We start from the raw sequence: 14,851 nt of genomic DNA on the forward strand, positions 1-14,851 counted from the left end.
TAGGTTATCCATTTTGTTGGCATATAGTTTTTCATAGTATTCTCTTATAATCCATTGTATTTCTGTGGAGTCTGTTGTTATTTCTCCTCTTTCACTTCTGATTTTGTTTATTTGCACTCTCTCTCTTTTTTTCTTTGTAAGTCTGGCTAGGAGTTAGTCAATTTTATTTATCTTCTCAAAGAACCAGCTCTTTGTTTCATTGATCCTTTCTACTGCCTTTTTTGTTTCAATAGCATTTATTTCTGCTCTGATTTTTATTATTTCTCTCTTTCTGCTGAGTTTGGGCTTTGTTTGGTATTCTTTCTCTAATTCAGTTAGGTGTGGTTTAAGATTGCTTACTTGGGATTTTTCTTGTTTGTTAAGATGTGCCTGCATTGCAATGAATTTTCCTCTTAATACAGCTTTTGCTGTATCATTGGTATGGCATCTTATCATTTTCATTTGTCTCCAGGTATTTTTTTATTTCTTCTTTAATTTCTTCAATGATCCATTGCTTGTTCAATAGAATATTGTTTAGTCTTCAGCCTTTCTCAGCTTTTTTCTTGTAATTAATTTCTAGCTTCATAGCATTATGATCAGAGAAGGTGCTTGTTATTATTTCAATTTTTTTAAATTTGTAGAGGCTTGCCTTGTTTCCCAACATATGGTCTATCCTTGAGAATGTTCCATGCACACTTGAGAAGAATGTGTATTCTGTTGTTTTTGGATGAAGTGTTCTATATATGTCTATTAAGTCCAACTGTTTTATCTTTTCATTTAACTCCACTGTTTCCTTGTTGATTTTCTGTCTGGGTGATCTGTCCATTGATGTGAGTGGAGTGTTGAGGTCCCCTACTATTATTGTGTTATTTTTGATATCTTCTTTTAGGTTTGTTAATAGTTGCTTTATGAACATTGGTGCTCCTGTGTTGGGTGCATAGATATTTATAAGCGTTATTTCTTCTTGACAAAATGTCCCTTTGATCATTATATATTGGCCTTGTATGTCTCTCTTTACCTGCCTTATCTTGAAATCTGTTTTGTCTGATATAACTATTGTGACACCTGCTTTCTTTTGTTTGCTATTAGCTTGGAGTATTGTCTTCCACCCCTTCACTCTGAGCCTGTGTTTGTCCTTGGAGCTGAGGTGTGTTTCCTGGAGGCAACAAATTGTTGGGTCTTGTTCTTTAATTCATTTTGCCACTCTGTGTCTTTTTATTGGAGAGTTCAATCCATTTACATTGAGGGTGATTATTGATGCCTGAGGGCTTAATGCTGTCATTCTGTCACTTGCTTTCTGGTTTTCCTGCATTTCCTTTGTTTCTTGTCCTGTGTGTTTTAGCCTACCCATTTAATACTGCAATTTCTTATGCTGGGTTTCTTAGATTTTTCCTTATTTATGTTTTGTGTCTCTGTTCTGTTTTTTAGTTTAGTGGCTACTCTGAAGTTTGTATTCAGAATCTCGTGTATAACATAGTCCATTTACTGGTGGTCTCTTACTTCCTTAGCCTAAACTGATTCAGTCCCTTTCCTCTTCCCCTCCTAAATTATTATTTTCCTCTCTTATTCCAACTTGTGTTGTGAGTTTGTGGTTAGAGTGATAGGATTGTCTTTGCTTTGGTGGATTCCTTCCCTTTATCCTAATGCTATAGTTGAATATTTGCTATCCTATTCCGATTCTATCTGTTTGTCTCTCTACTCTGTGTTTTGTGACCCCTTTCTCCCTTTTTTTCTATTTTCAGGTATGAGGACCTTCTTGAGGATTTCTTGTAGTGGAGGTCTTGTGGCTACGAATTCCCTTAGCTTTTGTTTGTCTGGAAATGATTTATTTTCTCCCTCTGAAGGATATTTTTGCTGGATAGAGTATTCTTGGCTGAACATTTTTATCCTTTAAGGTTTTGAATATGTCCTTCCAATCTCTGCTAGCTTGTAAGATTTCTGTAGAGAAATCTGCTGAAAGTCTGATAGGGGTTCCTTTGTAGGTTATTTTCTTCTGCCTTGCTGCCCTGAGTATTTTTTCTTTGTCATTCATTTTTGCCATTTTTACTACTATATGCCTTGCAGTAGCTCTTTTTACATTGACAAATCTAGGAGATCTGAAATCTTCCTCCACACACATTTCTCTCTCAGTCCCTAGATTTGGGAAGTTCTCTTCTATTATTTCGTTGAGCACACTTTCTGCTCCATTTTCCTTTTCCACGCCCTCAGGAATTCCGATGATTCCTAAGTTGTATTTTCTCATTGAATCTGCTATTTCTCGGAGATTTTCTTCATTTTTTAAAAAAATTCTTAGTTCTCTTTCTTTCTCTGGAACCATTCAGCCTATCTTCGATTATGCTAATTTGCTCCTCTATGGTGTCTACACGGGCATTCAGGGAATCTGTATTCTGTTTTATCTGATCCATTGTGTTTTTCATCTCTAGTATTTCTTATTGATTCTTCTTTATAGTTTCAATCTCTTTTGTGAAGTAATTCCAGACTCGTTGACTTGTTTCTCTATATTTCCCTGTACCTCATTGAATTTTTTGATGATAGCTATTCTGAATTCATTGTCACTTAGTTTACCTATTTCCAAGTCCTCAGGACATACTTCTGTATTTTTATTCTTTTCCTTGTGGACTGGAGCTTTTATAAATTGCTGGATGGTAGAGGAGCGGTTTTTGCACATAATACTATTTTCAGTTGCAGTTACATCCTGTCGCCACTAGATGGAGGTCGAGAGCCACACATTCTGAACCCTCCGCCTTCAGCTGTGATGGTGGCGCGCAGTGCAGTTTGGGGGAGGATGGGCACTTTCTCTCCTGCGCAGACCTGGATTCTCTTCAGCTCTCACTCTCTGGTTTCCCGGGGCCCTGGCTTGCTGGGGCTTCCCCACGCGAAAGCTTTCCCCTGTTAGAGGGTTTCTGCTGCTCAGGTGGTGGGAGTCCTGGACGATCCCGCGGATGCGTGGCCCCTCCCCAGCTCCTTCCCGCACCCACAGCAGCGATCCCAGTCTCTAGGGCAGGGAGCAAAGTTCTCTCCTACCTGGTTCCAGCTCCTCCGAGGGCGGCTCCAGCCTCTCTACGCTCTGTCATTTGGCTGCTGTGGGTCTCTGACAATCTCTATCTTATTAGGATCTTTTGGTTGAAAAACAGTTGCTCCTTTTGGTTGTAATTTGGAGGGGAGAGAGTCCCGGGGGTGAGCTCACTCTGCCATGTCGCTGACGTAACTAGTCTCTCTACTTCTATTCTTACCCATGTGCTATGCTTACAAATATGCTTCCCATAAATATCTATAGATCTGACCTTGCTTATAGATTCACACAACTATTTTTCCCACATAATTGATATAGATAGGTACGTATATATTTCATTCATACATCTTAATTTACCATTTATTTTTTAGTAAACAAGTGAGATTGTGTTTGCTGCCTTATATTAAAATTTCAATTATCCATGATCTATTAATATTACCAACATTTGATACCATAACAACTATTTATATAATATGGACTTTGGCTTGTAGTTTTGCTTTTTTGTATTGCCTGTCTATGGTTTTGATGTCAAGGCTGTGTTAGCTTTATTAAAATGAATGTTGGGAGGAAAGTATAGTCAATGTTTTGTGTCTTTTAAATGTTTGGTAAAATTTATTTGTAAAATCATCAGGGTTTGGTATTTTTCCTCCCTCTTCGTTTTTCCTTTCTGTTTTTCAACTGTTTTTATTCAGGAATAACACAATCAGAAAAATGTATAGATAATAAATGTGTAGGTCAATAAATTTTTGCAGTATTAACCCCAGGTCAAGAAATACAATATTGCTAGCATCCCTCTTATTTCTTGCCTCCTCCCTAAAAGTAACCACTATCTTGATGAATCTATCAAATACCGTAATTCAGTTTTATCTGTTTTGTACTTTATGTATTGGAATCATGGCATGTATTCTTTTGTGTCTGCTTTGTTTTGCTCAACATTATGTTGAGTTTGTCCCTGTTGTTGCAGGGGGCTGTAGTGTGTTCATTTTCATTACACTACAGTATTCCACTTATGTATCCATTTCATTATTGTTAGATACTTTATTGCTTCCAGATTTTGGCAATTACAAATTTTACTTCTATGAACATTCTTGTAAATGTCTTTTGGTGCGTACATGTTGCATATCTGTTGGTATATAACTAGTTGCTGAATCCAAAGGGTATGTTTTAGTAGATACTGCTAAATAGTTTTCTAGTAGTTCCTGTTGCTACACATTCTTCCAACACTTGGGATTGTTGGGTTTTTTAATCTTTGGGATAGTCTGGTAGGCATTTCATAGTATCTCATTTTGGCTTTTTTTTTTTTGAGGAAGATTAGCCCTGAGCTAACATCCACCACCAATCCTCCTCTTTTTGCTGAGGAAGATTGGCCTTGAGCTAACATCCATGCCCATCTTCTCTATTTTATATGTGAGACACCTGCTACAGCATGGCTTGATAAACAGTGCATAGGTCCACACCTGGGATCGAAACCGGTGAACCCTGGGCCACGGAAGCAGAGCACGTGAACTTAACTGCTGCCCCACTGGGTTGGCCCCATCATTTTGGTTTGCATTTCTCTGATGACTAATGGAACTTAGCATCCTTTCATTTAGCTGCCTCCTTTTGCCTACTCCCTCTTTTTATGAGATTGTTTTTTTCTTACTGATCTGTAGTTCTTCATTTATTTTGGTTACAAGTCCTTTGTCAAAAATATATATTGCAAATATCTTCTTTTGCTGTATGGCTTGTCTTTTCACTTTCTTAATGGTGTCTTTTAATGAACATAATACTTGGTTTTTAAAATGGTCTAGTTTCTCCTTTATGAAGAGTACTTTGGAGACCTGTTTAAGAAATCATTTTTTTACCTCAGGGTCATGAAGATAGCCTCCTATATTATCATCTAAGAACTATTTTATTTTACCTTTTACATTTACATCTGAAGTCTACCTAGAATTTATTTTTGTGTGTCGTCTATGTAGGAATCAGGATTCGTGTTTTTTCTTTTAATTTAGCTATCTAGTTGACTCAGCCTTGGCTCTTTTTCTTTCTCTTTCTTTCTTTTTTATTTTTGATAAAACCATTTTTCTTCATTGCTTTACACTGCCACCGTTGTCGTAAATCATGTCCATATACATGTGGGTTATTTCTCAACTCTCCATTCTGTTGTGTTGGTCCGTTTTTCTCTTCTACACCAATACCACAGTCTTCAATCCTAAAGCTTAAAAAAGTCTTGAGATCCAGTGGAGTAAGTCCTCCCATCTTACTCTTCTTCAAGATTGTTTTAGCTGCTTTGGCTCTTTGCATTTCCATGTAAATTATAGGATCAACTTGTCCATTTCTACAAACAAATCTATTGAGATTTTTGTTACATTGAATATATTGACCAATTTAGGGAGAATTGAGGTCTTTATAATTTTGAGGCTTCCAGTAAAAAAACATGGCATATTCTTAATTTTCTACAAGTCTTCTTTAATTTATCTCTTAGGGTTTTACAGTTTTCTGTGATGAGGTCTTGCACATCTGCATTATATTTATTCCTAGTTACTTGATATTACTTGGTGCTGTTGTAAATGATATAGTTTTTTTAGCTTTACTTTCTAATTATTTGTTCTTGGGGATATAGAAATACAGTTGATCTTTTTATATGCACCTTATCTCTAGCAACTTTGCTAAAACTCACTGATTAATTCTAATAATTTATCTGTAGGTTCTTCTGAAATTTCTATGGAAAGGCTCATGTCATCTATGAATAATGACAGTTTTATATCTGTTCAATAAAAATATAATCGAGTCACGTGTAATTTTAAATTTTCTAGTAGCCACGTTAAAAAGTAAAAAACAGGGGCTGCCCCTGTGGCCAAGTGGTTAAGTCTGTGCGCTCCGCTGCAGGCGGCCCAGTGTTTCGTTGGTTCGAATCCTGGGCACGGACATGGCACTGCTCATCAGGCCACGCTGAGGCAGCGTCCCACATGCCACAACTAGAAGGACCCACAACAAAGAATATACAGCTATGTACTGGGGGACTTTGGGGAGAAAAAGGAAAAAATAAAATCTTTTAAAAAAACAAAAGTAAAAAACAGATCAAATTAATTTTAATAATATATTTTATTTAACTAAATAACCAAAATATTATTTGAGCGTGTAACAATAGATTTTTACATCTTTTTTTCATACTAAGTCTTCTAAATTTGGTGTATTTTATATTCACAACACATCTCAATTAAGAGTAGCCATGTTTCAAGTGCTAAGTAGCCACCTGTGGCTAATGGCTACAGTCATGGACAGTGTAGTTCTAGAGGGTGAGACAGACTTTTTTTTCTTAAACAAATAATTGTTGTGTGTATAACTGTTTATGGAGTCACTGAAGAAGCCTCTACTGATTTGATCATATGTAAGTGCCAGGGAGAGATTAGATTTTCAAGGAAAGTTTTACTGAAAAGGTGTCATTTGAATAATATCTCAAACTACGAATATCACTTCACCAGGTGAAAGAAATAGATGAAGAGAATAATGTGTAAAGTTGTTATGTTATGTAAGAGTAGAATATGTTCAGAGATTTGCAGGTATTTCACTGTGTTTGGAGAATAGGTCATTGTGTGATAGGGGTAGATGGGACTGGCTAGCGGTTCCTCACCACTTCCTGGTGTTATGAGCAATTTATCAGTAATGATAGTTAACATGTTCCTTAAGATAAATTTCCAGAAGTGTAATTGCTGGGTCTGATAAAATGAATATATCCCCCGATGCATACAGTGAATCTCACAGGTCTGAACTAATTTACACTGCCCCTAAAAAGTTGCTCATTTCAGTGCATATTCAACTGCTGTACTTAGTGTATTTTTAATGTGCTAGCTTTGTTGTATTTGGTTTGTATTTTGTTGATTACTGGTGAGGTTTAATTTTTTTTTTCTTATTAACATTGGTACATTGCTACTATTTAGTTCTCAGATCCCGTTCAGGCTTTACCAGTTGTCCCAGTGATGTCCTTTACAGCAGAAAGGTCCCGCTCAGAACCAGGCATTGCACCTCCATCTTCCCTTTTCTTTGGAGGAGCATCCTTGACATTTTTGACCTTGACATTTTTGGAGATTTCAGGTTGGTTATTTTGTAGAACATCTCCCAATTTGGTTTTGTCTGTTTCCTCGTGATTAGACTCAAGTTAGGGCTCTCCGGCAGGAACGTCACCTCTCATTGCATCCTGTCAGGTGGTCCAGGACTGTGATTTGTCCGACTGCTTATGCTGTTCACTTTGATCACTTGGTCAAGGTGGTGTCCGCCAGGTTTTACTGCTGCAAAGTTATTTTTTCCTTTTGGAATTAATGTGTATTTTGTAGGGAAGTACTCTGAAACTCTCCCATTCACTATCAAACTTTGCATTTATTCATTATTTATTCATGTCAGTATTGTTTCAAAAATATTTATTCAAAATAAGAACCATTTATTCAAATTAAGAACGTAACCATTTTACTAGTATTATTTGTTTTGATGCTGAAATTATCTCCACTTTGGTCAGTGGAAGCTTCAGGCTGGGCTTATGTCCTTTTTTTTTTTGATGCTTAATTTTATTTTTTTCCAGTTTTATTGAGATATCATTGACATATAACATTATGTTGGTTTTAGGTGTACAACATAATGATTTGACGTATGTATATATTGCAAAATGATTACCACAATAAGTTTAGTTAACATCCATCATTTCACATAGTTAAGAATTTTTTTTCTTATGATGAGAACTTTTAAGATCTGCTTTCTTAGCAACTTTCAAATATACAATACAGTGTTGTTAACTGTAGTCCCCATCCTGTACATTACATCCCCAGAATTTATTTATCTTATAACTAGAAGTTTGTACTCTTTGGCCACCTTCATTCTTTTCTGCCAAGCCTCATCCCCACCTCCAGCAACCACCAATCTGTTCTGTTTCTATGAGTTTGGTTTTTTTTTAGATTCCACATGTAAGTTACTGTCTGGCTTATTTCACTTTGCACAATGCCCTCAAGGTCTGTGCTGCAGATGGCAGGATTTCCCCCTTTTTATGACTGAATAATATTCCACTGTGTATATATAGCACATTTTCTTTATCATTCATCTATTAATAGACACTTAGGTCCTACGTCTCTTTGACATGTCTGTCTCATTCTTTGAGCACTTTCTTGCTCCCTGGCACAGGATATTCCATATTCATCTTGCACTTTTTCTGCCCCAGTGCTGTAATTAGCTAGTTACAATTCTCCAAGGAGTTCTGGTTCCCTTTATTGGAGAATGGTATTAGAAGCCAAGATTTGAGTGCTAGGTCTGTTCATACCCTTGGAGAGTGGACGTGGTCACTGCTCCAAGGCCTGCTCAGTAGACAGATTTACAGAGCTAGGGAGTATGTATGTATGTGCTTATGTATACACACACATCTCTGACACATTTATGTCTATATTTTAAAAATCCATTAGTTCATCGTACCTCCAGTTTCAATGCACAGGGTTCATTCTAACCTTTTTCCTTTCCTTGTTTGTGTCTCCCTCTTGTACAGAGAGAGCTGGGTCCCAGTGTCCTTAATAAATTTTCTTATTTGATGAATCCTCCTAGATATGACAAATCTCCTATTGCTGCCTCTGAACCCTTCCATGTGGAGATGCCCTCCCCACCCTGCTGAGGCTCTCACTCCTGCCAGTTCTCCTCGCTCAAGATGCCCTCCTCACCTCACTCGAGCTCCAGCATCCAGAGCAAGCTGGCCCTTTGTGTGGGCGTGGCCGGGCTGCTCCCATTTGGCGCTCTGGTGCCCGTGCAGGGTGCCCTCTGTGACTGTGACTGCAGGACTGGTTGCTCAGGAGCGGGGGAGGCCTTCTCTGGAAGTCTTCAGTTTCACTTTAATGTTTCTAGCTAGGGGATTCTTTCTCTTTTTGATGTCCTTTGAGCCGTTTAGTTTGAGGTCTTACATTTTCTCTAATTCTGGGAAGTTTACAGAAGTTTATTTCTGCAAATATTTCATCACCCTTACGTATTTTTTTCTCTCCTTCTATGTATGCTATTATGTGGATGTTGATTTCCTTCCCTTCTCTGTTCTGTATGTCTTGAGTTTTCCTTTGTGTATTTTCTCTCTTTCTCATGTCTTTTGGGAGAGTACTTTAAAAGTACTCTTTTGGAAGACTGATATTTTAGCTTATTAATTTGCTTAGCTGTATCCTTTCTGCTCTTCAATCCATCCACCTATTAGATTTATTTCAATGATTATATTCTTCATACTCAGATTTTTATTTGCTTCATTATGGCGTTTTCTTCCTGCTTTATTTCTAATATCCTTCCTTATTGAATTTGTTTATTTTAAACTTTTCTCTTTTTCTCCTGTCAACTCCTCTGCCCTGGGGCTATGAGCCACCTTGGCACATGAGGTACATGAGGCAAGGTGGAGAAAGCTGTAGTCGGGTTTGTGCCTCCCCTGCTGGGTTTAGAGAATCAAGGTGGGGGTTGGATGGGGAGAGGACTTACGAGGGTCAGTACCATGTGAAACCCCTTCCCAGGCTCAAGGCTTCTCAAGGTCTGTTTCCCTCTGTTAAAAACCCTAGTCCATCATGGAGTGCGGAAAGAGATGGTGGGAAGCGGGACCAAGTGAACATGCAGGGACCACCCAGTGCCTTGCATGCATGTTGGAAACCTCTTCCTCACCGGCTGGCTCCAGTGCCACCCATGTGTTACCCCAGAGCCCCTTGACAGTTCTAGTCTTGCTGACAGTTTTCCTGCCTTGCACCTGCAATTGCCTGTTCAAGACAATGTTGAAGAGAAAAATATTTACCAAAATAACTACAACACACCCTAACTCCCATCTCTGGTATCTGGCCCTTGTCTCTTCTGCCTAGTTTTTCACCCTACACTGGGACTAAATTTCCCTATGTTGTCCCAGGGATTTCTGTCCATGTGTACACACAAATGAATTTTTTTTGTTTAATGTAAGTTTATAGTATACTGTATACTGTCCAGCAACTTGCTTTTTTTTTAATGGCTGATTGACATGATTGATTACACAGGAAGATAGTTTGGATTCGATAAAATATAGCTTTAAAATATGTGTGTGATTTTTATATCCCTTTTATACTGTGTCCCCATATTATTGCCTTATCATCTTAATGTAATTCTAAGTTAGAGATAGGGTAGAATGCAGTCGTCAGTGTTCTGTGAAGTACTTAACCATTACCTTCTTTTGGTTCTTTTAGGTTGTTAGCAATTTTTAAATATTACGATACTGAAATAAATATCTTTATGGATAAAGTGTTTTCCATTTGTAGGATCATTTTCCAGGATGGATTTACAGAGTGGATCAAATAGATAAATAGGTTAAAAAGATCAATGTGTTTGATTCTTAACCATGTAGAGGAGTGCCTGGAACATGATAGGCATTCAAATACTGTCTATTGGATAAGAGAATCTGATAAAAATTTCTTTCCAATTTGGATGTACCAATTTTCAGTCCCACTGACAATATGAAATTGTCTATTCTCCCATATCATCTTACGTTTAAATTATTTTGATGATTTGATTGTGATCAGAATAATTCCCTATCCATCTTGGAAAAATGCTATCAGATGATATGACTAAGGTCTATTTCTCTTTTTATTTTCTCCTACTTGGTAAATGGACACATGTTTTCTTACAGGACTGAATTTGCTCTTAAAGAAATCATGTCCTCTGGAGGTGCTGAAGATGACATCCCACAGGGAGAGAGGAAAACAGTTACAGATTTTTGTTATCTTCTGGATAAATCTAAGCAGCTGTTCAATGGGTTAAGGTTAGTGGACTCTTGATGCCTTAAACTTTTCTCTAGTTCTGTATTTACCCCCTTGGCTGATGTGTGGTAAGTTTCTGAATGTTATGGATAGAATATTATATAAATATCTCTGCTAGAAGCCATCATCCTTTTTTTCTTTGACCCAGTTTCTTCATTCTCAGATGAAAAAACAATAGGAAAAGAGGATGACATATGGTTTTACTCAAGTTGGGAAGAGCTATTTTGTTAGATGGTTTTATATATATTATTCCACATTATACCCTATTTACATCTGATTTTACACACTGGGGTATTGAGCACTAGGGAGACTAGGAATGCATGTGCAAGAGAATGTGGGGCCTCGCTCCTGTTGCTTTTTTGTACACTTGTGTGCTAGTTTCTTTTATTCTCTTTTTCTTTTTCTTAGGATAAATTATCTGTTGACTAAAGGAATGATGGAGTGTTCTAGACAGTGTTATTTTTACTTTAGTTGTGCGTGTCCTGAGCGAACTGGTAGCAATGCTATATATACTTTTGCCAAAATGTGTCTTTGATTTTGTATTCTTGTGTGTGGTAGGTAATAATTTTGTACCATTTTGTTTTATTTAAATGATTTAGCTGGTATTTCAGTTCTTGAGATTCTTAGGATATTGACTTCAGCCCTAAAGCTTCCTTAGTTTAGTTTCAGTCATAAATACATTCATGCAATAGGTAAAATACTAAGGATAAATAGGTTTAATTTTTCAAATTTTGTGTAGGAGTGAATTATTGTCAAGATAGTAAGTTATTTTTAATTTACAGTTTATTTCTGGGTAAAAATGCAGTCTTTGGGGCTGGCCCTGTGGTTGAGTGGTTAGGTTCCTGCGCTCTGCTGCAGGCAGCCCAGTGTTTCCTTGGTTTAGGTCCTGGGCGCAGACATGGCGCTGCTCGTTGGGCCACGCTGAGGCAGCGTCCCACATGCCACAACTAGAGGGACCCACAACTAAGAATATACAACTATGTACCGAGGGGCTTTGGGGAGACAAAGGAAAACAAGAAAATCTTAAAAAAAAAAAATGCAGTCTTTCTCTCATGTTTTAAAATTGTATTCTCATATGTTTTGTAATTGTATTGTACATCGCTAGGTTCTGAACGGTGTTGACAGTTTATTTTTAAAGAGGTTAATATATCTTTTTTAAAAAGTTTACTATTATAAAAATAATACAGGTCATCAAATGAATCCTCCATGACCGCCCTTTCTAAAGCTGTGCTGTCAGTCACTCTCTTAGCCCTCTATTCATTCCATTTTCTTCATAAAACTCATCACTCTTTCAAATGATCTGATGTTTGCTTATGCTGTCTTCCTACGTTAAAGTGAAATGCCCCTAAGAGCAGGGCTGTGCTTGTCGCTGTTTCTTTAGTACCTAAGCCACGGTCTTGCGCATTGCGGGTGCTTCATAAACATTTGTTGAATGCAGGATTCCAAAGACAGTGTTCTTACTCCTGCAGTCTGCTGCTTCCTGATTTGTGCTACACAGATATCTTTGAGATCGGCTTTTTCTTTTGCTTTATAGATTAATTGCATCTTTTTAAAGAATTGTTTTCTTTCACTATTATAATTCAAAAAATGACCCCAGAATGCCGAGATTTTGTCTTTTTTTCCCTAGACTGTTGTAAACCATTTAAATTGCATACTTAGACTTTTTCTTTTTCCCCTCCCCAAAGCCCCCCAAGACATAGTTGTATATTCTTCGTTGTGGGTCCTTCTAGTTGTGGCATGTGGGACGCCACCTCAGCGTGGCTTGACAAGTGGTACCATGTCCACGCCCAGAATTCGAACTGACAGAACACTGGGCCGCCTGCAGCGGAGCACATGAACTTAACCACTCGGCCACGGGGCCGGCCCCGCATATTTAGACTTCTTTTCTTTGTTCTCCAGTAATATCCAGGTATATCTTATTTATTCAGTATTTACTTGGCCCTCAGTATGTGCCACATTCTGTATTGAGTACAGATAGTTCAAAGATAAAAGGAACAGTCCCTGCCCTCAAATACTCTGAAGAAATTATGAGAATACAAACCCATGGCCGCCTTCTACTCACTGCTAGCCTCAGATTTAGCATCTCTCTTAAGCAAATTTCCCACACATCTTCGTGTGCCTGTTAAAATTACGGCAAATAAAAAGGTTAAATTGATGGTAGACTTAAAGACTAAGAAAGCATTTAAATTTCTTTTTTTGCGGAAGACTAGCCCTGAGTTATCGTCTGCTACCAATCCTCCTCTTTTTGCTGAGGAAGACTGGCCCTGAGCTAACGTCTGTGCTCATCTTCTTCCATTTTATATGTGGGATACTGTCCACACTCGGGATCTGAACCTGCGAAGCCCGGGCCACCAAAGCAGAACATGTGAACTTAACCTCTGTACCACTGGGCTGGCCCAGCATTTAAAATTTTGCATGAAAATCCCTACAGTAGCTTCTGGCATTTGGCTCCCAAACTCCTTTATTATCAACTCTTAAAACATTATCACAGTTATAATTCTGACTCCTTCTTCTTCTCCTCCTTCCCTTCCTCCTCCCGCTCTGATTTATGGAGCTATATTTCATACAATAAAAATTCACCCATTCCATGGGGGCTGGCCCCGTGGCCGAGTGGTTAAGTTCGTGTGCTCTGCTGCGGCAGCCCAGGGTTTCACCAGTTTGGATCCTGGGTGCGGACATGGCACCACTCATCAAGCCATGCTGAGGCGGCATCCCACATGCCACAACTAGAAGGACCCACAACTAAGAATATACAACTGTGTATCAGGGGGCTTTGGGGAGGGAAAAAAAAAAGTCTAAGTATGCAATTTAAACAGTTGGGGGAGAAAAAGGAAAAAAGAAGTTCACCCATTCCAAATTTTACAATTATATGATTTCATATATTTATGTAATTGTGCAACTGTCACCACCATCTAACTTTAGAACATTTTAATCACCCCTAAAAGAAACCCCACACCCATTAGCAGTGACTCTCCATTCACCCCAGTCTCTAACTCCTAATCTACTTTCTGTCTGTATGGATTTACCTATTTTGGGCATTTCATATAAATGGAATCATACAATATGCAGTCTTTTGTGACTGGCTTCTTTAACTCAGCATAATGTTTTTGAGATTCATCTATGTGGTAATATATATCAATACTTTGTTCTTTTTATTACAGATTTATATTCCATTGTACGAGTTTACCACATTTTGTTTATCTAATCATCAGTTGATGGACATTTTAGTTATTTTGCACTTTTTGGCTGTTATGACTAATACTACTGTGAACATCTGTGTACAAGGTTTTCTATGGACATATGTTTTCAGTTCTCCTGAGTATATACCTAAGAGTGAAATTGCTGGGTCATATGGGACTCCATGTTTAACCTTTTGAGGAACTTCCAGACTGTTTTTCACAGAGGCTCCATCAGCTGTCTATGAGGATTCCAGTTTCTCCACATCCTCACCAACACTTGTTATTGTCTGTCTTTTTGATGATAGCCATCCTAGTGTGTGTGAAGTGGTATCTCATTGTGGTTTTGATTTGCATTTTCCTAATGATTAATGATGTTGAACATCTTTTCATGTGCTTTTTAGCCATTTTTGTCTTTGTTGGAGAAATGTCTATTCTAATCCTTTGATCTTTCTTTTTTAATTTTAAAGATTTTATTTTTCCTTTTTCTCCCAAAGCCCCCCAGTACACAGTTGTGTATTTTTAGTTGTGGGTCCTTCTAGTTGTAGCATGTGGGATGCTGCCTCAGCACGGCCTGATGAGCAGTGCCGTGTCCGTGCCCAGGATTCGAACTGGCAAAACCCTTGGCCGCCGAACCGGAGCGTGTGAACTTAACCACTAGGCCACGGGGCCGGCCCCTGATCATTTTTCAAATTGAGTTATTTATCTTTTTATTTTTAACATGTAGTTGTCCCCCATATATTCTGGATACAAGTCTCTTGTAAGATGTAATGATTTGCAAGTATATACTTTCCCTTTGTTTGGGCTGCCTCTTCACTTTCTTGATGGTGTCCTTTGAAGCACAAAAGCTTTGAATTTTAAGAAAATCCAACTGGTCATTCTTCTCTTTTATCATTTGTGCTTTTGGTGTTGTAGCTAAGAAATCATTGCCT

General features: G+C 38.0%; 1 protein-coding gene across 5 annotated transcripts in view; it reads left to right on the top strand.

Moving 5' to 3' along the window:
* SCAI (suppressor of cancer cell invasion) overlaps positions 1-14,851 on the top strand; it is a 143,403-nt gene that overhangs the window by 64,323 nt on the left and 64,229 nt on the right. For all 5 annotated transcript variants that reach the window (XR_011506239.1, XM_044778786.2, XM_044778784.2 and 2 more), the window contains one exon: positions 10,614-10,745. Coding sequence is in view for 4 of the 5 variants with exons in the window: in XM_044778784.2 (XP_044634719.1) it covers positions 10,614-10,745 (132 nt within the window). In the remaining variant the exon portion in view is untranslated. The remainder of the gene's footprint in view (positions 1-10,613; positions 10,746-14,851) is intronic.

The sequence above is a fragment of the Equus asinus genome, chromosome 10, assembly GCF_041296235.1.
Source record: "Equus asinus isolate D_3611 breed Donkey chromosome 10, EquAss-T2T_v2, whole genome shotgun sequence".
In the NCBI taxonomy this organism is placed as follows: Eukaryota; Metazoa; Chordata; class Mammalia; order Perissodactyla; family Equidae; genus Equus; species Equus asinus.